This window comes from Theropithecus gelada, chromosome 1 (assembly GCF_003255815.1).
Source record: "Theropithecus gelada isolate Dixy chromosome 1, Tgel_1.0, whole genome shotgun sequence".
Lineage (NCBI taxonomy): Eukaryota > Metazoa > Chordata > Mammalia > Primates > Cercopithecidae > Theropithecus > Theropithecus gelada.
Window position 1 is genome coordinate 34621696 of NC_037668.1, and position 23819 is coordinate 34645514.

The window sequence follows — 23819 nt, forward strand, 5'->3', positions numbered from 1 at the left end:
TTATGAAATCAGGGCAACCAGGGAAGTAAAACCAAAGCCCACAGACAGCGTCCACGATTGATCCAGCCCAAAAGCCCGACAACAGGATCAGCCCATCAGAGTTTATAATTAATTTGATTAGAAGGTCTTCAAAATATAACTTGCTGCATTTTTCCAGTGCCATAACTATATCTTTATTTACTTATTTATTTTTGAGACAAAGTCTCGCTCTTTTGCCCAGGCTGGAGTGCACTGGCTTAATCACAGCTCACTGCAGCCTCAATCTCCTGGGCTCAACCAATCCTCTTGCCTCAGCCTCCTGAGTAGTGGGGACTAAAGGTGCACACCACTGCACATAGCTAATTTGTTTTATTTTTAGTAGAGATGGGGTCTTGCTATGTTGCCCAGGCTGGTCTTGAACTCCTAAGCTCAAGTGATCCTCCTGCCTCAGCCTTCCAAAGTGCTAGGATTATAGGCATGAGCCACCATGCCTGGCCTGTATTGTAATTTAAACACATGAAAATTTCTTTCCAGAGAAGGTAGCCATATTTTTCCTGAAAGCTAGCTACATAGGTTCATTCTCTGTTCAGGCATTTCTACAGACATGGGCAAACTATGTTTATTATGTATTACTATTGTACTTCTAAGTAACTTAATCAAAAATCAGAGTACAGAGTAGATCCATGGGTTCTGCATCCATGAATTCAACCAGCCTTGGATTGAAAATATTTTTTAAAAAATGGATGGTTGTATCTGCACTGAACACGTACAGACTCTTTTTTTCTTGTCATTATTCCCTAAACAGTACCACAACGATTTACATAGCATTTGCACTGTATTAGGTATTGTAAGTAGCCTAAAAATGATTTAAAGTACATGGGAGGATGTGCGTAGATTACAGCAAATACCACCATTTTATATAAGGGACTTGAGCATCTGGAACCAGTCCCCCACGGATACCGAGGGATAACTCTAATCATGTTTACACTTAATTACAAAATATACCCAATTTATAATCTAAGGTCCTCTGTTTTTCATAATTATGTTTCTTAAAGGTTGATAGGTATTTTATTTTTAAAATATAACTATGTCAAAGAGTGTATGTCAAAGAAGTAAAGATACCAGATGTAAGCAAGGAATGGGTTGCTTTTATTTTTTTTCTTTTTTGAGATGGAGTCTCACTCTGTTGCCCAGGCTGGAGTGCAGTGGCACAATCTCGGCTCACTGCAAGCTCCGCCTCCCAGGTTCACACCATTCTTCTGCCTCAGCCTCCCTAGTAGCTGGGACTACAGGCGCCCGCCACTATGCCCAGCTAATTTTTTGTATTTTTAGTAGAGACGAGGTTTCACTGTGTTAGCCAGGATGGTCTCGATCTCCTGACCTTGTGATCCGCCCGCCTTGGCCTCCCAAAGTGCTGGGATTAGAGGCGTGCGCCACCGCGCCCGGCCGGGAATGGGTTGCTTTAAATGACCCTTTATTATGACCCTCTGTTTAGTTATTTGAAATTGTGTGTCCTATGCCTTGAATGCACTCAACTTTATCAAATGAAATTGGAAATTCATTCTAAACCGACTCTGACAGGAAAAGCCTGCATGCCACCCACCACCACAAGGGATTCGAGTATAAGGGATACTGTACATTTCAGTGCCATTTATATAAGATGGGATTATTAATGTACACACTGGTGGTAAACAGAAATCTTGAGAACAAGCTGGTAGGCACAAAACTCAAACACTGAAAAAACAAAAATATTAAAACCATCAAATGCATCACCTCTCTGAAAAACAGGAAAATACTCAACGATGCAGTTTGTCCCAGAGAAATCAACTATTAAGTTTTGGTACCGGAATATTCCCAGGTAGCTCAGAAAATCCCAAAAGACCATGTTTATTATGTATTACTATTGTACTTTTACGTAACTTAAAAATCAGAATACAGAGTAGATCCCTGGTTTCTCCATCTATGAATTCAACCAGACTTGGGCTGAAAACATTTTTTTTAAATGGATGGTTGTGTCTGCACTGAACACGTACAGACTCTTTTTTCTTGTCATTATTCCCTAAACAGTACAATTTACATAGCGTTTGCACTGTATCAGGTATCTCCGAAAGTCATCAACTTAATCAAATTCATCAACTTAGAAATGCTTCCACCAATTGTTAAAATCAAATTCGACAAGACCAGTTCCCATACATTAGAGTCTCAATCCACGAAGAAAACCCCTCCTGAGTGACAGAAGCACCAGCAGCTTTGCACCAGGACTCGGGGCCACAGCCGAGCACAGAAAGCAAGTCCTCCCTCGACAGCTGGGCGTCACCAGCTGGAGCCCTGAGGAGCACAAAGCTCCCTCCACAGGCTTGCACGTGTGTTCATCCCTATCTTGCCATCTGGAACAGGCAGAAAGAAGGAAGTCATCACCTGCGACTAGGGATCCCAGAACTTTCAGTGGCGAGAACTCCTGACGCCTAGAGCTAAGGCCCCATACTCATTCGGGTGGACTACTCCAACACTCCCTCGTACCTTCCACCCCGCACCAGACTAAAGGTGGAATTCTCAACCAGGACATGGGTCTAAACCAAGAGGCTCTGAGCACAGGGTACTGCCTCAGCAGAAGCAGCCAGGCTGACAGCCAACAAGAACTCTTTAACCTCCTAACCATGTGGACTTGCTGCCACCACAGGGCCAGGGCTCTACCTCCGCTGGCAGCCCTTGCTGCTTGCAGCCAATTGTGACTCCCTTTCTTAAAGCCACAGACTCAGATCACAGACTCCTAACTTTCGGGCAGGCTTCAAGGTGAGTAGACAGAGGGCTACTTTAACAATGCAAACTCAAGGTGGCGGTCCTTGGCTCTCGATCACCCTCTAATTCTCGGGTCCCACATTTGCAGGGCACCCATGTGACGTGTCCTTTTACATGCTTAATTGGGGAGCTGTCAAGTAACTGAGCTGACTCAGGGCTGAAGCACAAGTAACAAGCTTCTGGGCCACACTTCAACACTGTCCAATTCTACACCTTGGTATTAAGCAAAAACCCAACAGATTCAATTAATGCAATCTATGGCGATTATCTTACAAATGTGATGATTATCGTACCGGACTAAGTATGCTTCCCCAGGAACAGATGGAAGTACTGCCTGCCGTGTGCCTGGCAAGTCAGCTCTCTGGAAACACTTACTGGAAGGGGACGTGGGTGGTTTCCTGGCAGGCTGCCGCTCCGCCTTGGGGCCGCTGACAGGCTCCGCGGGTGCATCCAGGTGTTCTTCTGAGCCCAGCGAGAACTGGAACCGGACTGTACCCGACTCCACCTGCTTCACCTGCAATGGACCAAAACAGCAGCGATGGCCACTCTCTTCATCAGCACACCTGTCAGAACCATCCAACCAGGAACAGCAGGCTCTGCCCTAAAACAAAGTCTACGTGAAATCAGAGGCTTCTGACACCACATGTTCTTAGATTATAATCAAGTAGTTTGAGCAAAAAGCAATTGGCGTGGCACTAAAAGCCCTGCAGACCACACGATCATGGAACGACCCTTACCCAAGCAGAAATCGCAATCTCTCTCTGGAGTTGTGAATGTTTCCATTGACCTATGTGAAACTGACATCTTTATTCTGGGTATGGCTCTGTGGGTTTTGGCACACACACACAGATTCACATAACCAGCACCACACTCAGGGTGCAGGCCAGCCCCATTCCCCCAGGGTGCTCCCTTGCCCTGCCCCTCTGCAGCCACACCCGGCTCCTGCCTAACCCGGGCAATCTATGACTGCTTCCCCAGCACTGTCATTTGGTCTTTTCGAGAATGTCAAAAAAATGTCCGACACATGAAATCACGTAAAGTATAACTTTTGAGACCAGCTTCTTTCATTTAGTGTAAGATTGATGAGATTCATCCAAGTTGTTGCATATACATCAGACTGTTTCTTTTTTATTACTGAGTGATATTCTATTGTACGGATGTATCAGTTTATTTATCCATTCACTCACAAACATTTGGGTTGTTTCTGGTTTGGGTGATTATAAACAGAGCTGCTACAAACACATGTGTTTGTGTGAATACAGGTTTCATTTCTCCAAGAGTAGGACTGCTGGGTCATATGGTATATTTAATTTCATAAAGCACTTCCAAACTTTATTTCTGGACTCTCTAGTCTGTTCCATTAATCTAATCCCTTGACAGTAATTAGTGTAGCTCTACAGTGTTTAAACTGTGAACTGTGTAGTCTGATTCCTCCAACTTTACTGTTGTTGTTGTTGTTGTTGTTGTTGTTTTAACTATTTTGACTCTTCTAATTCCTTTACCTTTTCATATAAATTTCAGAATCTGCTTGTCTATAATTCCAAAAAAATCCTGCTGGGATTTTGATTGAAAACTGCATAAAATCCCTAGATCAACCTTGGGCAGAACTGACAGCTTTACTATGTTGAGTTTTCCAAGACATAAACATGTTACATCTCTCCAATTATTTAGGTCTTCTTTGATTTCACCTAAGAATAACCACAGTGACAACTAGCAAAAAGACAGTTTTATTGTTTTCAGCATACAGATCCCGTATCTATTTTGTCAGATTTCATGGAGGGCAGGCTTTGTAAATAATACTGTTTCTGCATTTTGCTTTCAATTTTTCAGTGTTAGTATACAGAAATAGGACTGATTTTTCATGTTGACTTCCTGTGTTATCCTGCAACCTCACTAAACCCACTTACTCATTCCAAAAGGACTTTTTTGTAGATTCCTTAGAATCTTTGACATGGACGATCATGTTTTCTGCAAAAAAGGACAGTTTTGTTTCTTCCTTCTAATGTGTATGTCTTTTGTTTTCTTGACTTACAGCACTGACTACAACTTCCAATGCAATACTGAACATGACGCTGAATGCTAACAGTGGACATCCTTTACTTGTTCCTAATCTTAGGGGGAAAGCAATCAGTCTTTCACCATTAAGTATGATGTTAGCTAAAGAGTTTTTGTAGATACCACTGATCACGCTGAGGAAGTTTTCTTTTATTACTAATTTGCTCAGTTTTTATCATAAACTGATGCTGAATATTGTCGAATGTTTTTTCAATATCAATTGCCAGGATCATATAGTTTTCCTTCTTTAAGCTGTTACTATAATGAATTACATTTATTGATTTCCAAATAGAAAACAGACTTGCATTCTTGGGATAAAGCTCCACTTGGTTATAGTGTATTATTCTTTTTGTGTATCCCTGGACTCAATCTGCTAATATTTTGTAATTTTGCACCTATGTTTATGAAGGATATGGGTCCATGGTTCTGTTTTATTATTACTATCTTTTTCTGGTTTTGATATCAGGGTAATGCTGGCTTCATTTCATGAGTTGGGAATTGCTCCCATCTTTTCTGTTTTCTGAAATAGATTGTATAAAAGCAGCATTATTTCTTCTTCACATGTTTAGTAGAATTCATAGGCCTGAATATTTCTTTTTCAAAAGTTTTTAAACTATGAATTCAATTTATATATTAGTTATAGGACCACTCAAGTCATCTACTTCATCTTGGCTGAGTTTTGGCAGTGTGGCGTTTAATATTCATTCATCAATTTGACCTAAATTGTCAAATGTATGTGCAGAGAATTGTTCATAGTATTCCCTTATCCTTTTAACACCTGTGAGTCCGTACTGATATTCCTTCTTTCATTCCTAATATTAGTAATTTGTGTCCTCCCTTCTTTCTCTTTCAGTCTTGCTAGAAGTTCATCAATTTTACTGACATTTTCAAACAGGTTTTTGTTTCATTGGGTTTTTGCTATTTTTTAATTTTTAATCTATTATTTTTGTTTTCAATTTTATTAGTTTCTGCTGTTATTGACTTCTGAATTGCTTTGGGTTTATTTTACTCTTCTTTTTCTAGTTTCTAAAGACAAAGATTAGATCGCTGGATTAAGATCTTTTTTCTGTTCTAATACAAGCCCCTAACGCTAAGCATATTTGAGCTGCATCCTACAAATTTTGATACGTTGTATTTCCATATTTGTTAAGTTCACAGTATCTTCTATTTTCCCTGGAGGCTTACTCTTTAATTTATGGATTTTTACATATTGTTTAATTTCCAAATGGTTGAAAATTTTCATCTTTGTTATTGATTTCTAGTTCAATTCCATTATAATCTGAGAATACATCTTGTATAATCTCAACTCTCTTAAAACTGAAGTTTGTTTTATGACCAAGGATATTGTCTATCTTGATGAATGCTCTATGTGCACTTGTAAACAGCGTGTATCCTGCTGTTGTTGGGGAGAGGGCTCCATCAATATCATTCCGATCCAGTTGGTCGATGGTGATGTTCAGTTCTTCCGTATCATTGCTGATTGTCTAGCTAGTTGTTCTCTGTTTACTTAGAGAGGATGTTGAAATCTCTATAATTGTGGATTTGTCCATTTCTCCTTTCAGTTCAATCAGTTTTTGCTTCATGTATTTTGAAGCTCTATGTTAGATGCGAGCAATTTTAGGATTGTTATGTCTTGGCAACTGACCCTTTCATCATGTGTACTATCTCTTAATTCCTGGAAATTTCCTCTATTCTGAAGTCTAGTTTGTCTGATAGTGTCTGATAGTAATATAGCCACTCCAGCTTTCTTTAATTAGTGTTTGAACAGAATATTTTCCATTCTTTTAATTTACATTATATTTATTTAAAGTATATTTCTTATAGACAGTATATAGTTGGGCTTTGTCTTTCATTAAGCCTGATGATATCTCTTAAACTGGTGTGTTTATACTATTTACACGTAATGTAATTACAGGCATACTTCAAAGATACTGCAAGTTCAGTTCCAAACCACTACAACAAAGCAAGTCACTTGAATTGTTTGGTTCCCCAGTAGATTTTAAAGTTATATTTACACTATACTGTAGTCAATAAGTGTGTAATACCATTATGTCTTAAAAAAAAAAAAAAGTACTGTACCTACCTTAATTTAAAAATACTTTATTGCTGGCCGGGTGCAGTGACTCACATCTGCAATCCCAGCACTTCAAGAGGCACGCAGATCACCTAAGGTCAGGAGTTCAAGACCAACCTGGCCAACATGATGAAACCCCATCTCTACTAAAAATATAAAAATTAGCCGGGTGTGGTGGCGGGCACCTGTAATCCCAGCTACTTGGGAGGCTGAGCCAGAAGAACTGCTTGAACCCAGGAGACGGAGATTGCAGTGAGCTGAGACTGCGCCACTTCACTCCAGCCTGGGTTACAGAGTAGGACTTAAAAAAAAAAAAAGCCACTTTCTTGCTAAAAAATGCTAACCATTGTGCCATTATAGGTATGGTGACTCACGCCTATAATCCCAACACTCTGGGAGGCCAAGGTGGGAGGATTCCTTGAACCCAGGAGCTCAGGATCATCCTGGGCAATACAGCAAGACCTCAACTCTACAAAAATTAAAACATTAGCCAGGCATCGTGGCACATGCCTGTAGTCCTAGCTACTCAGGATGCTGAGGTGTGAGGATTGCTTGAGCCTAGGGATTCAAGGCTGCAGTGAACTATGATCGTGCCACTGCACTCCAGCCAGGGCAACAGGGTAAGACCTTGTCTCAAAAAAAAAAAAAAAAAAAAAAAAAACCACTAGGGATCATCTGAGCCTTCCAGAACATTGTAATCTTTTTGCTGGTGGAGGGTTGTGCCTTGATATTGATGGCTGCTGCCTAATCAGAGTAGTGGTTGCCAAAGGTTGGGGTGGCTGCAGTACTTTCATAAAATAAGACAACAATACAAGTTTGCTCCATCAATTGACTTTTCATGTCATAAAAGAGTTCCCTGTATCATGTGATGCTATTTGACAGCATTTTACCTTAGGCAGAACTTTCAAAATCATAGTCAATCTTCTCAAACTTTGCCATTGCTTTATCAACTAAGTTTAGGTAATATTCTAAATATTACATCTATGTACCTTTAAAATCTCTCCAAACACTGTGTTTAGTTTTGGTTTGGTTTGGTTTTGAGACAGAGTCTTGCTCTGTTGCCCAGGCTGGAGTGCAATGACGCGATCTCAGCTCACTGCAACCTCTGCCTCCCGGGTTCAAGTGATTCTCCTGCCTCAGCCTCCCGAGTAGCTGGGATTACAGGCATGCGCCACCACATCTGGCTAATTTTAGTATTTTTAGGAGAGACGGGGTTTCACCATGTTGGCCAGGCTGGTCTCAAACTCCTGACCTCAGGTGATCCGCCCACCTCAGCCTCCCAAAGTGCTGGGATTACAAGCATGAGCCACCATGCCCAGCCACAGTGTTATAATTTTTGCTACAACCATCCAACATATTTTAAAGAAGAAGAGAAGAACATTATATTTACCATTTCTGTTGTTTTTTCTTCATTCTTGATGTTCCAAATTTCTATCTGGTATCATTTCCCCTCTGTCTGAAGATTCTTTCAGCAATTCTTTAAGCAAATTATCTGCTACCAATGAATGCTCTTACTTTCGGTTCATCTGAGAATGTCCTCATTTCACACCTTTGTTCTGTTTTTGTTGTTGTTGTTTTCTGTTTGTTTGCTTGTTTTACCGGACATAGAATTCTGAGTTCCAAGGTCTTTCTGTTAGTACTTTTAAAATGTCCCACTTTCCTTCTGGTCAGAGTGGTTTCTGATGAGGAATCCACAGCCACTCAAATTATTATTTCTCTGTAATGCATCATTTTTCTATAGCTGTTTTTAAGAACCTTCTTCATCTTTAGTTTCAGCAGTTTGCATATGATTTATCTGAGTGTAATTTCCTCACATTTATTCCTGGGGTTCACTGAATTTGGATCTGCAGATTTATGTCTTTTGCCAAATTGGGGAAGTTTTCAGCCAATATTTTTTCAAGTACTTTTTTCTATGCCACAGTCTCCTCTACCAGGACTGGGTGCTAGCCTTTTTGGTAGGGACCTGCAGGTCAACGCTGAGGCTTTGCCCCTTGTCTTCCAATCATTTTCTTCTCTATTGCTCAGGGTGAATAAATTTCTATTGGTTTATCTTCAAGTTCACTTACTCTTTTGCCATCTCCATTCTGCTGTTAGGCCATCTAGTAGTTTTTTATTTTGGTTATTTTGTTTTTCAGTTCTAAAATTTTCATGTGATTGTTCTTTATATCTTCCATCTCTTTACTGAGACAGCCTACCTTCCCATTTATTTCCAGAGTGTTTGCTCTTTTTTACTAGAGCATCTTTATTATGGCTGATTTAAATTCTCTGTCTGATAATGCTAACATTTGGGCCATCTCAGTATCGGTGTCCGTTAAATGTCTTTTCTCTACAAGCTGTATTTTCCAGGTTCTTTGTATGACAATTAATTTTAGAGCATGTCATAGACACTTTGAACATTATATTATAGTCTCATTTAAATCCTGTGAAGAATGCTGGTATTTTTATTTAGGGAGGAATTGGCCCCGTTGAGTTCAGCACACAGTTTCTGACCAGCATCCTGTAAGCTGTGGTTTCAATGTCAGCTTCATTTTCAAAACCTGTGCAGTTCTTCAGATTTCTCCTGCATGTGGCTCCACCCAGCAGGCAGCTCTGGGACTGGGAAGTAGTCAGCCCCACAGTCTCAAAGTCTTTGGTATGCCATTCAGGGTCAGACCCACACATGTGCAGCTTCCGGGTGAACCCAGGGTTTTGTAAACAACCTTACAGGGCCGCTTCCCCAGCAACTCCCTCAGTGATCTCTCTAGTATCTTCCAGTAGAGCCCCCTTTTCAATCCTCCAACCAGCTCTGCTGCCCCCTGCAACAGTGCCTGAATCCAAGGCCAAGCAGTAGGAAGACAGAGTGCTTTAAAGATGGGCAGAAATGTATAAAGGAGCTAAAATTTTCATCTGTCATTATGAGAATTCAGTATATAATGTCTAAAATTGTAAATTAAGAAATGGCAGTAGAAGCCTATTATTTAGAAAACAAAGGTAAAGACCATAAGTCAGAGCTAAGAGTTGAAAGTGGCTGCCTTTGGAGATACCAATTTGAAAAAAAAAAAAAGGAGGGAGACAATTATTTGCTCAAGGGAAAAGGGCAGGAGTTGTTTAAGAAAGTAAATACTCATGATGATACATGACTTCATTTCTAAGTAAATAACGGTGAAATAAGCACAACAACATAAACTAAAATCTAGCTACCCCAAAGTTATGGGCTTTGAATTCTATTTCTATTTTTCTTTGATTAATATCTGCCACTCCTACTCAACAGTCATGGGATCAGGGATGTTTTTTCTTAGAGTATATGTAGGTACTCAATAAAAGTTCACTGAGTGATGAATGACTGAATGAGATAAAGAAGAGGCTGGTGCAGTGGCAGAGATAGGCACACCTAGGTTTCCAACTGACCTGACTTGAGAGCGGCTGGCACCACTATGCAGGAAATACAGGCAGAAGCAGAGGAGTGCCTTCGCAGGGCAGGAAAGTGAGTCAAGTTTGTGACCAAGGTTAGTTCACTGCTTTGGTTAATTATATCACTTTAGAGTAGTGGCCCTCAACCCCGGGCAATTTTACCCCACAGGAAACATCTGGCACTGTCTGTGGACTTGCAGGGCTTTCACAACTGGGGGGATGCTGCTGGCACCCAGGGAACAGAGGCCGGGAATGCTGCTCAACATCCTCTAGTGCACAGGACGGCCTCACACCAAGAATTATCTGGCCCAAATGTCAACAGAACTGAGGTCAAAAACTCCTGATTTGGAAGTGGTACTCCTTGTGGAAAATGGTAGAACTTGATACATTTGTATCCTTAAGATAGTAAACCTTCAAAACATTCATGCCCCAATATAGTTTACAGGCTTAAAAATTAAGGGCAATATGGTGGCATGATAGACCTAAAAGTAAACAGAAGAAATATTTATTTATATACCTGTTCAACGGGGAGGAGAGCAGAGGGAAGAGGAGAGGGGAGACAAGGAGAGACGGGAGGACACAGGAGTGGCGGGCAGGGGAAGACCGTAATGGCTTCAGGATTTCTAGCAGCAATTTTATAATAAGGGTTCAAACCAAACCATGTAGGAGTGCAGCAAAATACGGTCCCACCAGGAGAGACGTTCCTTATAGGAAGAAAAGCTGCACAATCAGCTGTTCCCTTATTCAGGTCCCCCAAGCATTATCCAAATCATCAATAACAACACTGAACACATTATCTGTCACTGGAGTCAGCACAGAGGTGACAAACTGAAATAACATGCACAGTCCTTTTACCTTAGAAAAATGAGGCACCTGAGTACTAAAAAGCTCCTGCTTGCACTGCTCAAATGGACATGTTTTAGAATGTGAGGGAAGACCAAACAGTGCACCCAAGCAGAAACTGCCACACCTCAGAGAGCCCAATGGACTCCAGCATCTGCCAGAGCAGGGTTTCGCACTGTGTCTGTGGTGCCCTGGGTCACCACTAACCATCCTCCACCACCACCAATGGGGCCAAGGAGACTGGGGATGAGACCCTCACACACACACCAACCCACTCTGCTCTACTTTTTTTTGCTTTCTTAATTGGGGTGCAGAGAACATTTCATTTCAGAATTTTTTAAAAAAATCTGAGAATCTCTGCTGTGGTCCTACCCCTTTGTACACAACCGAGGTGCAACAAGCATTAGTGATAAGTCACAAAGATAAGCCAGGGCTAGAAACCAGAACTGGCTCCCACCACAGCACTCACCCACCAAAAAACCTACTGGCAAAGACCACACAAGGCCCCAGCTCCAATGCTCCAAATGCGCATGCCACACAGGTGAATCTCGCTGCAAAGTGCGTACACATCAGCTGGAGGTTCACCAAGTCATCCCAGGAAATCAGTATGTGAACAGGGATAAAACCCAGGGTAAAACTGGTCTTAAGAAGTTTACATAAAAACGTCACACTAATCTTTCTGAAGGCATACCCACATGAAAAAAATTCTGTAAATGAAACATCTGCAAACATATTTGTGAACTTTTGCTTTTGAAAATGAATGAACTTGCTAGAAGCTCACCAGAGATGCATAAGAAAGACCTAATAATTTACCTCTTCAGAGCTCATGCTGGCTGAGGGTACCTTGTAGACCAGACAGTGAGAGGGGTTGGGCTGGATCCCGCCCTGCAGAGGCAGAGTCACCCTTCCAGAATCGGCTTCCAGCAAGGGGTTCCAAACAGCCCAGCGGACCATGTGCATGCACGCCAGGTTGGACAGAGAGGTGACCGAAGCTGCCTAGAATTAAAACAAAGCACATCGGTGTATGAGTTATCACAGAAGCCACCTGGAGAGGGGAAATCAACAGTGCTTTCACGTGTAAAATTCAACTAGAGCTCAGTGTAGCAAGGCGCAGGGATCGTCAGTTACATTTTATAAAAGGAACTGGGGCAGCAGGAGGATGTGGCATCCACAGTCAGACAGCAGGGCGCAGATAGTCTTCAGTTACATGACCCCACCAACCCAACCAGGACTCCTGCCCACCCATGAGTCTCCTTTTCTGGACCAAGGTAGTGATGGCTTCCCCCTTAGAGAACACCAATGTTTTATGACCCCCTTTTCCCGTAAAGATCTTTCCATAGGTTTGTAAACACCCTGCACCTTGCCAACAACAACTCAAATCCATCAGGAAAATACTAGGAACAGCACTTTGAATTCCTCATCAGAAACTTGGTAAAATAATGAAGAACGCACATGTATATTTAATTCAGCATTATTAGCACACATTTTCTCCACAAAGCTCCAGCTTCCAATAGGACATTTCATATCTGTAGCTTTCATGAAATTGGGAAATCGATCGGGTCAAATTCCAGGCATTGTTCCTTCTTTCTCCTTCTCCATGGCTGGCCAAATGGAAGGAATGAGGACACTATGAAAACCCTTGGGTTATAACCACATTAAAGTCATTTTCACAAACATGGTTTCAGGCCTTGACTGAGTAAAGAGTTTTAAAATTACCAATTTTCATCCATTTACTTAAAAATAAGTAGGACTAAAACTGAACTCTGGTCTTTTTTCAGACCCCAAAGTCCAGCAGAGCCACCTTGTTGAAGAGGACTCCAGAGCTGCTCGGCTCTGACCAAGGCCCTGCCGGCAGATCCTGCAGGCCCCCCTGGTAGGTGGAGCACACTTAAGTCACCAGGAAGGCCAATCAGCCAGAGGCCCATACGGTACAGGCAACAGCAGGTCCAACCAGGAGCCCCAGTTACAGCTCCTTTCACTCCTAAGATCACAGCTGCACTGACCAGTGAGTGCTGCGGAGCGCTGCCTCGACGAGAGCCACTGGAACAGCCCAGAGGAAGGAGGGGCAGCCGTCCACTTCCACCTGGGACTTCCAGCCTCAGTGTCCCATGTACAGGAGAAACAGCCCCCAAACAGGAGGTGGTGACTGGTCCATGAGCACAATGCTCCACTTCCTACAGTGCTCCACTTCCTACATTGCTCCACCTCCTAACCTCCTATAGTGCTCCACCTCCTACCGTGCTCCACCTCCTACAGTGCTCTGCTTCCTACAGTGCTCCACATCCTACAGTGCTCTACCTCGTAATCTCCTACAGTGCTGTACCTCCTACAGTGCTCCACTTCCTACCGTGCTCCACCTCCTATAGTGCTCCACCTCCTCACCTCCTAACCTCCTACAGTGCTCCACCTCCTAACCTCCTACAGTGCTCTACCTCCTACAGTGCTTCACCTCCTACTGTGCTCCACCTCCTACAGTGCTCTGCTTCCTACAGTGCTCCACATCCTACAGTGCTCCACCTCCTGATCTCCTACAGTGCTCTACCTCCTACAGTGCTCCACTTCCTACCGTGCTCCACCTCCTCACCTCCTAACCTCCTACAGTGCTCCACCTCCTAACCTCCTACAGTGCTCCACCTCCTACAGTGCTCCACCTCCTAACCTCCTACAGTGCTCTACCTCCTACAGTGCTCCACCTCCTACTGTGCTCCACCTCCTACAGTGCTCCACCTCCTACTGTGCTCTACCTCCTACAGTGCTCCACCTCCTACTGTGCTCCACCTCCTACAGTGCTCCACTTCCTACGGCTTCCCCCCCAGCCCTGGCTAACAGAGACAGCTGCACCCTTCGGGGGTGATGAAAGTAAAATGGGGTGGCTCCCCACTGCTCCCAGTCCTGGGTTTGGCTAAGGTAGCCAAGGGCATCCCTCTTAACAATGCTGCCTGAGGGCATGAACCCAGGCAGCATCGCAAACACAGCCATGGTCACAGCGAAGGGGTGGCCTGGAAGGAGGACGCATCCCACTCCTGGTAATGAATGGACGCCCATGCCCTGCCTAGAATGGGTAGAGCACAGCATCCACCAGGAACAGAGACGCCCAGGGGATCCGCGAATTTGCGCTGCCCCAAGAGCCAAGGACGAAGCAAGACTCCAGCAGTGGTGGCCAGGAATCCTAAGGGATTTTGCTTATTTGGCTGGACATGCCAGTAGGGAACAGCCACACCGGTGTCACTGCCCAGACTGCAGTCAGGTCCCACACAGATCCCCACATGTATGTGTGCACACAAGGCCTCTGAAATCCAGACACAGATGGCCCCGTGGTCTATACTGGGCTAAACCATAGCCAAGTTCATACACAGGCAGATTTGAACACAAAAAAGAAAACAGTTCTTGTTTCTTCCAAGTCAGCCTATTCCAGACTGTTCCTGCCAGATGATATCTCGTCCTGTTATATCCTAAAAATTCAGAATCTGCATCTTGTTTTGCATTAATCTCCTTTCCCATCATAATCGGACCTCAAACCATCCACTTCTGCAGAGCCCTTTGCTGCAGCTAAATTCTCGCTCGTGGGCCAGGATACTGCCACGTTCACACCCCTGTCACAGGGTGAGCAGGGATGGGGTGGTCCCTGGCAATTCAATGAGAAAACACCCACACCATGGAGAGGACACAGAAAGAACCAGAAAAGTAAGAAATGGAAGCATATGACTCTAAGCCACACTTCCAGCATTTGCCAAATACAAAAACGTCTTCCTTTTCCCCATCCAGTTAGTTGACGACAGATTATAAGACAGTGCTGAGCAACTATAGCACACCAGTGACATGGCGATCCTAACTCCACTTCTTTTTAAAAATCACATTGACAGCCAGGCGCGGTGGCTCACGCCTGTCATCCCAGCACTTCGGCAGGCCAAGGCGGGCGGATCACCTGAGGTCAGGAGTTCAAGACCACCCTGGCTGACATGGGGAAATCCCATCTCTACTAAAAATACAAAAATCAGCTGGGCATGGTCATGGTGGCCGGCACCTGTAATCCCAGCTACTCGGGAGGCTGAGGCAGGAGAATCGCTTGAACCTAGAAGGTGAAGGTTGCAGGGAGCCGAGATCACACCACCGTACTGCAGCCTGGGCGATAGTGAGACTCGGTCTCAACAACAACAAAAAAAATCAAATTACTATAAATGTATTAGGAAAACTTGTCACTATAAGGATTCAACAATGTCCAGACTATTTTTGTAAACAGTTATCATCATAGAATACAGAAGTTTATTATCACAGGATCAAAAACAAAATAAAGTAAAATATGTATCCACATTTTCATGCTATCTGTACAACTTCTAATTTTCAACTTAGGTGATTCCAATATCTAATTTTCCAATTTCATAGTGCTTTTTGGTTCTCCATCAATAGATGATCTCCCCTGTGCAAAGTATCTGTCAGTTACATAAACATCCATTTTTCCTTACTTTTCTGTTTAACAGCTTTAATAACAACAACAAAAAATGCGTGCAGCGAGTTACTGATCACTCTTTCTGAGACCTCAACAGGCTAATGGGGACCTGGTGGGAAGCCAGTCGCCATGTATTTGCCCACACTTGCTCACTGCCAGCCCACAGAGGGACCCGCAGACAGGAACTGCCCGAAAACCGTCTGGCTCTGCAGAGAAGGCCAAGCACACAAGCAGAGCGAGAGTGACTCTGACACGCTCCTACTGTCAGTGGATTCTAGTGCTTGAGATGACATCAGCTACTTCATCATTTCTTTTCCTGCCCAACTCGGGTCTGAATTCACACAAACTGAAAAGAAAAAAAAAAGCCCCAAATATACCGAATTGCTCCCATTTAGACTTTTTAAGTATAACAGCACAAAATACACAAGTACAAATACACAAAAGACAAAATACACAATACGCAAAAGACGAATGAGGAATACACTTGGATTATGAGTCAGGTTTTGTCGTGGAACAGAAGTGCCACACCTGCACTTACCACACAAAGCCGCTCACAGAAAAGAGACTCTTGGCCCTTGGAAATGCTACAAACCAGAGTCCCTGTGGTGGGCTCAATGTGTCCTCCAAAAAGATGCTCTCAGCCTAATCCCCGGAACCTGTAGCTGTGGCTTTATTGGAAACAAGGGTCTCTGTGGATGTGATTAGTTACAGTGTTACGGGATGAGATTATCCTTCATTATCTAGACTGGCCCTAACTCCAATGGCAAGCATCCCTGGAGGAGCAGGGGAGAGACAGACCAGACACAGAGACAGACACAGAGGGAGACACAGAGAAGAGGCCACATGACAAGGCAGCAGAGAATGGAGTGATGTGGCCACAAGCCAAGGACAGCTAGGACCCCCAAAACCCACAAGCGGCAGGGAGGCCCCATCCCCTAGAGCCTCCCGAGGAACTCAGTCCTGCCACACCTGGGGTTTCCTCGGAAGGAGCTCGGCCTGCCACACCTGGGCTTTGCCTGAGGATAAGCTCAGCCTGCCACACCTGGGCTTTGCCTGAGGGGACCTCGGCCCTGCCACACCTGGGGTTACCTGAGGAGGACCTTGGCCCTGCCACACCTAGGGTTTCCTGGGGAGGAGCTGGGCCCCATCACACCTGGGGTTTCCTGAGGAGGACCTCAACCCTGCCACACCTGGGGTTTCCTGGGGAGGAGCTGGGCCCCATCACACCTGGGGTTTCCTGAGGAGGACCTCGACCCTGCCACACCTGGGGTTTCCTGAGGAGGGGCTGGGCCCCGCCACACCTGGGGTTTCCTGGGGAGGACCTTAGCCTTACCATACCTGGGGTTTGCCAGCAGAGCAGATTGTGGACTGCGGCCTCAGAGCTGTGACAGCACACATTTCCATTGCTTTGATGCTTTGTTACAGAAGCCACTGGAAAGTCATATAGGCCCTTGATGGTTTCTGTCCTCAGATCAACCTGAACTCACTTAGATGAAGGTGAAAACGTCACATTACTTCACGAGCTTCATTTTCTTTACATTTTCAGTGAGACCTTTTCACTCCTGCCTGGGCACCCAGCCTCGGGCCCTGGGCCCGGTTCTGCTGGGACCTCCAGCCCCAGGGACCAGGAATGCACAGTGAAGGGGATGGTGGCCACTCTCTGGGTAATGACAGGGTGGAGTCCCCGCCAAGCAGCGCGCTCACGCTCCACTGCCTCAAGGACTTATCCAGATAGAAAGCTGGGCCCAGGGGAACCGCTGCCTCGATGGAGGTGACATGTGGCACTTGGCTGAGGACAAATTTTAAAAAGACAAACTACCGCATCAAAACATCTCTGAATGTTCCTAGTATCACACAAATCACAGAGGACAGAAAGGAAAAAGAGAGAGAAATATAGGTCTATAATTACACAGACGAAGGAGACGGAGACCTAAGATAAGCGTGAAGGAAGCGGCTCAGGCCCTGGGGTGGGAACACACACAGTCACACTCACGTGGTGTGAGAGCCACAGCAGGGACGGGGCTGACCCCTTGCAGGCACCATCCACCCAGTGCACCAGCTCCCGTCCTGTGAAATGACCACCACGCAGACACAGGAAACAGAGCAACCAGCCGCACATAGTGGAAGGCACAGACCCAGGAGCATCCTTGGAGGTGGAGCCAGGTGTCCCCCAGCAGCATGACGGGCAGGGCACACAGGCGACAGGCGGCTCTGGAACTCGGAGCTCAGGCCATGGGCTGAGGGCAAGTCCTTCCTGATGACTCGTTCGCTGGCCGGCATTCTCCCTGAAGGACACACAGCTCCTGGCCCTTGAGGCGAACTTCACAAGGCCTGAGAGACTGAGACCCACCAGGTGAAGAGCTGCAGGGGGCGGCAGGCAGCCAGGTCGGCATTGGTGCCTCTCCCTCCTGGCTGAGCGGCAGGAAGAACCTGCTCAGAGGAGCCCAGAGGTCACAACAGGAGCACAGCCACTATCAGCAACAGCGGAGGTTCACAAGCCAGATGCCATCAACCAGAAGTTACTCAGTCCTCAAATCCGATCCAATACATGCAGAACTGAGTCCAAACGAGACGGACAGCAAACCCGGCAGTGGCTCCCACGCACTCCTGGGGGAGAGGAAACCTAACCACAGGCGGTTAAAGTCACCTCCTCTACCCCTCTATGACCCAGGCCGTGCGCCGTCATCTAAAAGCAGAGTGAAATTGAACCCTTTTCCCATCGAGAAAAACAAAGCGCAGCTGGCTGCAGCACTCATTTAATTTTACACAAACGTGCTCTCTGAGGCTGAAGCAAATCTGACTGATTTTCAACATGAAAATAAAATATAAAAACTGTTCTTGGAATTATTTCTAAGCAGAACTCACATCAGAATCGTCTGAATCATCAGAATCGTCTATTTGGGAAAAATCGGATTCATCAAACAAATCTTTGGCCAAAAACTGTTCGAGAACGATGCTAACACCACGTGTAGGAATGCTACATTTTCTAGGATTTGACATTTTCAGTGACGGAAAATTACTGTATCTTGTACATGGAAATACCACTACTAAAAACATAATGCTACAAATAGAATGATGTCTTTTGTTTCCAAAGTCAATATACCAAAGCCATGCAAAAATAATAATAAAAGTGAGATACTTCATGGCAAAGCTGCCTCAGGATAAACACTGTAGCCACGAGTGCCCCCAGTATTCTCGGGGCAAACTGGAAAAGGGTTAATAGGCAACATTTTCATTTTGTTCTACTGAGTGAAATAATCATTTTTAAAAATATAAATGAATAACCAAAAAACTGCAGTATGGTTTTAAAGAAATTTAAATAACCTCGTGGAACTCTTCACACAAGGTAATGGGTTCATAAAGCCTTGGTCCTCTGCAAAACAAGCATCAACTTGACAATGACTAAAAGAAGCAATGGCAAAACTGTCACACATCCAGAGCCATGGCCTGGGTTGGGCAGGTGTGAAGCTCCCCGCCCTCTGGAGCAAATCTGGGGCCCAGCGACTAGCACACAGGCACTGCAAGGCCTGGGTTGGGCAGGTATGCAGCTCTCCACCATCTGAGCCTAGTCTGGGGCCCAACGGCTGGCACATGGGCACTGTAGGGCCTCTACTACTCACCCCAGCTCCACTTCCCTCCCTGCCCTCACTGGGTCTTAGAAAGCCAATGAACACTGGGCTCAGATTCAGGGCCCAGCATCCATTGCAGTGGGCACTGCCCTTCCACGAGGCCTGGCTCCAGGAAGCAACCCCCACCTCAACCACACAGTAGGGCAACAGGAAACCCCATTCCCCCATGCCAGTGACTACACCAGGGAAGGGGCTCACGTGAGGCTGGCCCCAGGCCTGCTGTGAGACCGTGTGTCTATGAGCTCAGATTTAGGGAACTTGGGAGCAGGAAGTTTTCTTTCATTACGGGCCACCAGCAGCGGAAGAAGTTAGCCCAATGCTGTCCACAGCCACACCCCGACCAGGACCCCAGAGCACAGAAGGAGGGGAGAGGACAACAGAGGATGAGGCGGGGCCAGCAGAGGGATGGGAGAAGAGCTACCTGCCCTGGAACAGGCAGAAAGCACCCCACATGCAAGAAAAAGTTGGCCAGCTAGACTTAAAATCAGAACTACTGCTCATCAAAAGACAGTGTAACATTTGGGGTGCTATAGTTTGAACATGGCCCCCAAATGGCATATGTTGGAAATTTAATCCCCAACAAACCAGTATTGAGAGGTGGGGCCTCATGAGAGGTGGTGAGGCCATGAGGGCAGAGTGAATGGATGAATGCCATTATCTCGGGAATGGGCCTCTTATACAAGGATGAGTTCAGTCACCCTTTCTCTCTCTCACCCTCTCTTTGCCCTTTCGCCAGCGGGTGACACAACAAGAAGGCCTTCACAAGATGTTGGCACCTGGATCTTGGACTTCCCATCCTCCAGAACCATGCATGAGCCAATAAATTTCTATTCACTATAAATGACCCAGTCTGTGGTATTCAGTTACAGCAGCAGAAAAGAGACTAAGACAGGAGCAACCAGGGAATGGGGACACAAATCTCCCCTCTTTACTCCTCATAACTGCAATATGAATCTATAATTACCTCAAAATACAAAGTTTAATTTTGAAGATAGCATGTGGCATATAATAAGAGCTATATACAATGCTAGTAAAATTGTTTAAATAATAATGACTGTCCACAAAAACAAAATAAAAACACAGTGCTAATTTAGACAATATAATGAAAGAAAAACATCCCATTTACAACAGCAGCACAAAAAATTAAATACTTACGAAAAAGTTTCATAAGAATTGTTAAAAATCTACATTTTGAAACTTCAAAATATTTTTGAAATCATTGCTGAAAGACACAAAAATAGACTTGAACAAATGCAAAGACACCCTAGTCTTGCTTAGGGCAACTAAATATCCTTGAGTTGTAAAATACTCTCTAAATTCAATCATAAATTTACTGCACTCCCAATTCTTAAAATGCCAACCAGCATTTTTTGGAGCTAGACCTCTTGATACAAAAGTTCATCCAGAAAAATAAACATGCAAGAAAAGCTAGAAAAGCAAGGGAAAGAAGAACCATAAGGCTGAACTTGCCTTACAAATGCTAAAACACACAACAGAGCCCCCAAAATTAAAATGGTATGGCCATGGTACATTAACAGACAGGGCAGTCCATGAAATAGAGTAAAAGTCCAGAAACAGATGCACTATCCATAGAGACAGAGTATGTGATAAAGACAGCACATTAAGTCACTATGGCAAAGGGGGACTTCTAAGAAAGTGGTAGTAGGACCAGATGGCCACTGGGAAAAGATAAAATCAGATCCATCCCTCATACCACAAAAAAAAAAAAAAAAAAGGGTAGGAGAAACATTGCACAAGGAGAAAACACGGGTGAATTCCTCTATGACTGGGGAACAAAGAAAGGCTTTTTCCCTCTGACTCAAAATCCAGATACAATAAAAGAAAGAACTTACATATCTGAGTACATTAGAAGATGTTTTAATGCTTACACAGCCAGAAAAAAATAAAAAGACAAATGACAAAATGAGGAGAAAATATCTGCACTATTTATCACAGAAAAAGAGCAAATATCCTTAATATACAAAGAACTTTTAACATGTGATGAAAAACACAAAAACTCTATAGAAAAATGGGCAAAATAAGTTAGAGATGAGGATGAACCTGAAGCATCTTGTGAAGCCAGAAAGTACTCAAACACCAAACAGGACGGAGGATGCCACAGGACACAGGGGCCAGCCTCAAGGACTCCATCTGGCCAAATCTGGGACAATCTGAGTACCAAAATAATGAGGAGCAGTGACTTTAAAAACAGGGATCCCTGAGTCCACACCCATGTGCGCTTGATGGACGAGTCAACCATCTACCCACCAGTGGGGAGAGGAGGGGCCCTGTGGACGGGAGGTGCCGTGCCAGCTGCAGGCCTGTGGGAAGCCTGGGCTGGGGCTCCTCCTCCTGCAGGAAGCATAGATGACACCAACCCAAGGGAGACAATCGGATGAGCAGCAGATACACACGTAGTCTCAGAGACTCCCCACAGATCACTTATTAGCTGCAAGGAGGAAAAAAGGGAACTCTACAGTGGAGATATCACCAAAGATCACCACAACCAACCTTGCCCAGGAAGGACATATGCGCTTCTGGATGTGGGACCCAAGGACAGCCCCTCGCTCACATGGACCACTGCTGGGAAGGCACAACCTGACTCCAACTATGAGGAAGCATCAGATGAACCCAAGGAACGTTCGCGTTAAAATTTTTTTAAAGGGAAACTAGGCCATGCACGGTGGCTCATGCCTGTAATCCCAGCACTTTGGGAGGCCAAGGCGGGCGGATCACAAGGTCAGGATATCGAGACTATCCTGGCTAACACAGTGAAACCCAGTCTCTACTAAAAATACAAAACCTTAGCCGGGCGTGGTGGCAGGCGCCTACCACCACACCCGGCTAAGGTTTTATATTTTTAGTAGAGACTGGGTTTCCAGCTACTAGGGAGGCTGAGGCAGGAGAATCACATGAACCCAGGAGGCGGAGCTTGCAGTGAGCCGAGGTCACGCCACTGCACTCCAGACTGGGGGACAGAGCGAGACTCCGTCTCAAAAAAAAAAAAAAAAAAGAAGGGAGACCAAAGTATTAAAAATAAAATCATAAATGACCAAAAAAAAAAAAAAAAAAAGCTGAGGAACTGTTCCAGACTTAAGAAGGTCAAAGAAACACAGAAACCAGACACAAGACAGAATCCTGAACTGGACACAGTACTGGAGGAAAGGCCATCAAGGACACGCATGGATCAGTTCAACAGACCTGGAACCTGGAACACGGGCCATTGATTTTGTTCCAAGAATACGAGTTAAAACATAAACAATAAATCAGTCAGATCTTCACCCCTTAGAGATTTGGGGAGAGGGTTATTTTGTCATGTGACCCACAGAAAAGGACTGTATTCACCCCCAGAGGCCCAGGAGGATGCCCGCTTATTCAGACATGAAACACAGCCAAGACACTGGATCTGGTGATTTTTGCAGGTTTGCCCCTGTTGCATTTCATGCTCATGTTATAGGGAGTTTGCTCCATCACTCATTCAGTCAGCAAACATTTCCGGAGCCCACACTTGCATGCACACAGCATTTCCAAAGAGGTAGTGCTGTGGCAGTCAAATGAGGTTGCACTGTCCCCAGGATCCTGCGAAGAAAGTGGTCTGGACAGGAGGGACTACTTCTTTGATAGTTCTTTAGCTTCTTCACAGCTAACCCAAACATAAATTACAGGGAAAAGGTTCTAGATACTTTGGTTACTAAAAAATGCAAAAATTTGGCCGGGCGCGGTGGCTCAAGCCTGTAATCCCAGCACTTTGGGAGGCCGAGACGGGCGGATCACGAGGTCAGGAGATCGAGACCATCCTGGCTAACAGGGTGAAACCCCGTCTCTATTAAGAAATACAAAAAACTAGCCGGGCGAGGTGGCGGGCGCCTGTAGTCCCAGCTACTCGGGAGGCTGAGGCCGGAGAATGGCGTGAACCCGGGAGGCGGAGCTTGCAGTGAGCTGAGATCCGGCCACTGCACTCCAGCCTGGGCGACAGAGCGAGACTCCGTCTCAAAAAAAAAAAAAAAAAAAAAAAAATGCAAAAATTTAATAGCAGATTAAAATCAATGAGTGTGTCTTCACGAAACTTTTGTTCCTAGTTTGTTTCCACTGACCACAAAATACTGAGGACCAAAAGAATGCATGCAGACTCTGGTGCCTGGGTGTGTCTTGAACACAGTATTTGTCCCATGTTCTCATCAGCCCAGGTGGCCTCCTCCTTCTTGTCCGTGTGTACCATTTACAGATGAATCCTTCCACAAAGGGCCCCCGGACACCATGGCTTTTGCCTCCTGATCTGACGCATGAGGCCAAGTGAAGAAACTGCCAAAAGCCTGGTGCATTTTGGTTCTCCCAGCATTAGGAGTGTGTGATGAAGGCAGCAGGGCCACAGGGAGAGCAGATCCTCCAGTTAAAGGCATCATGAGGAAGCCACTGCCAGGGAACAACAGACAGGCCGCCTGGCTCATGCAGGAAGACGTCTGTCACAAGTCACTTTCCAGGGAAAAGCGCACTACTGGGGTTTGTCCGTTTCTGATGAAGTAAAATACTTAAAATATGTACACCCAGGCTGACTGGACGTTTGATGATACTGAGAAACGCAGTCAAGGTTAGGTGTGATGAT

The 23819-nt window shown here is 44.9% G+C and overlaps 1 protein-coding gene across 4 annotated transcripts in view; it reads right to left on the reverse strand.

Moving 5' to 3' along the window:
* The window catches only part of NPHP4 (nephrocystin 4), a 135151-nt gene that overhangs the window by 62492 nt on the left and 48840 nt on the right, over positions 1 to 23819 (reverse strand). For all 4 annotated transcript variants that reach the window (XM_025361996.1, XM_025362005.1, XM_025361978.1 and 1 more), the window contains 2 exons: positions 11954 to 12136; positions 3154 to 3292 (listed from right to left, as the gene is read on the reverse strand). In XM_025361996.1, the coding sequence (XP_025217781.1) occupies positions 3154 to 3228 (75 nt within the window). In that variant the 5' untranslated portion in view covers positions 3229 to 3292; positions 11954 to 12136. The remainder of the gene's footprint in view (positions 1 to 3153; positions 3293 to 11953; positions 12137 to 23819) is intronic.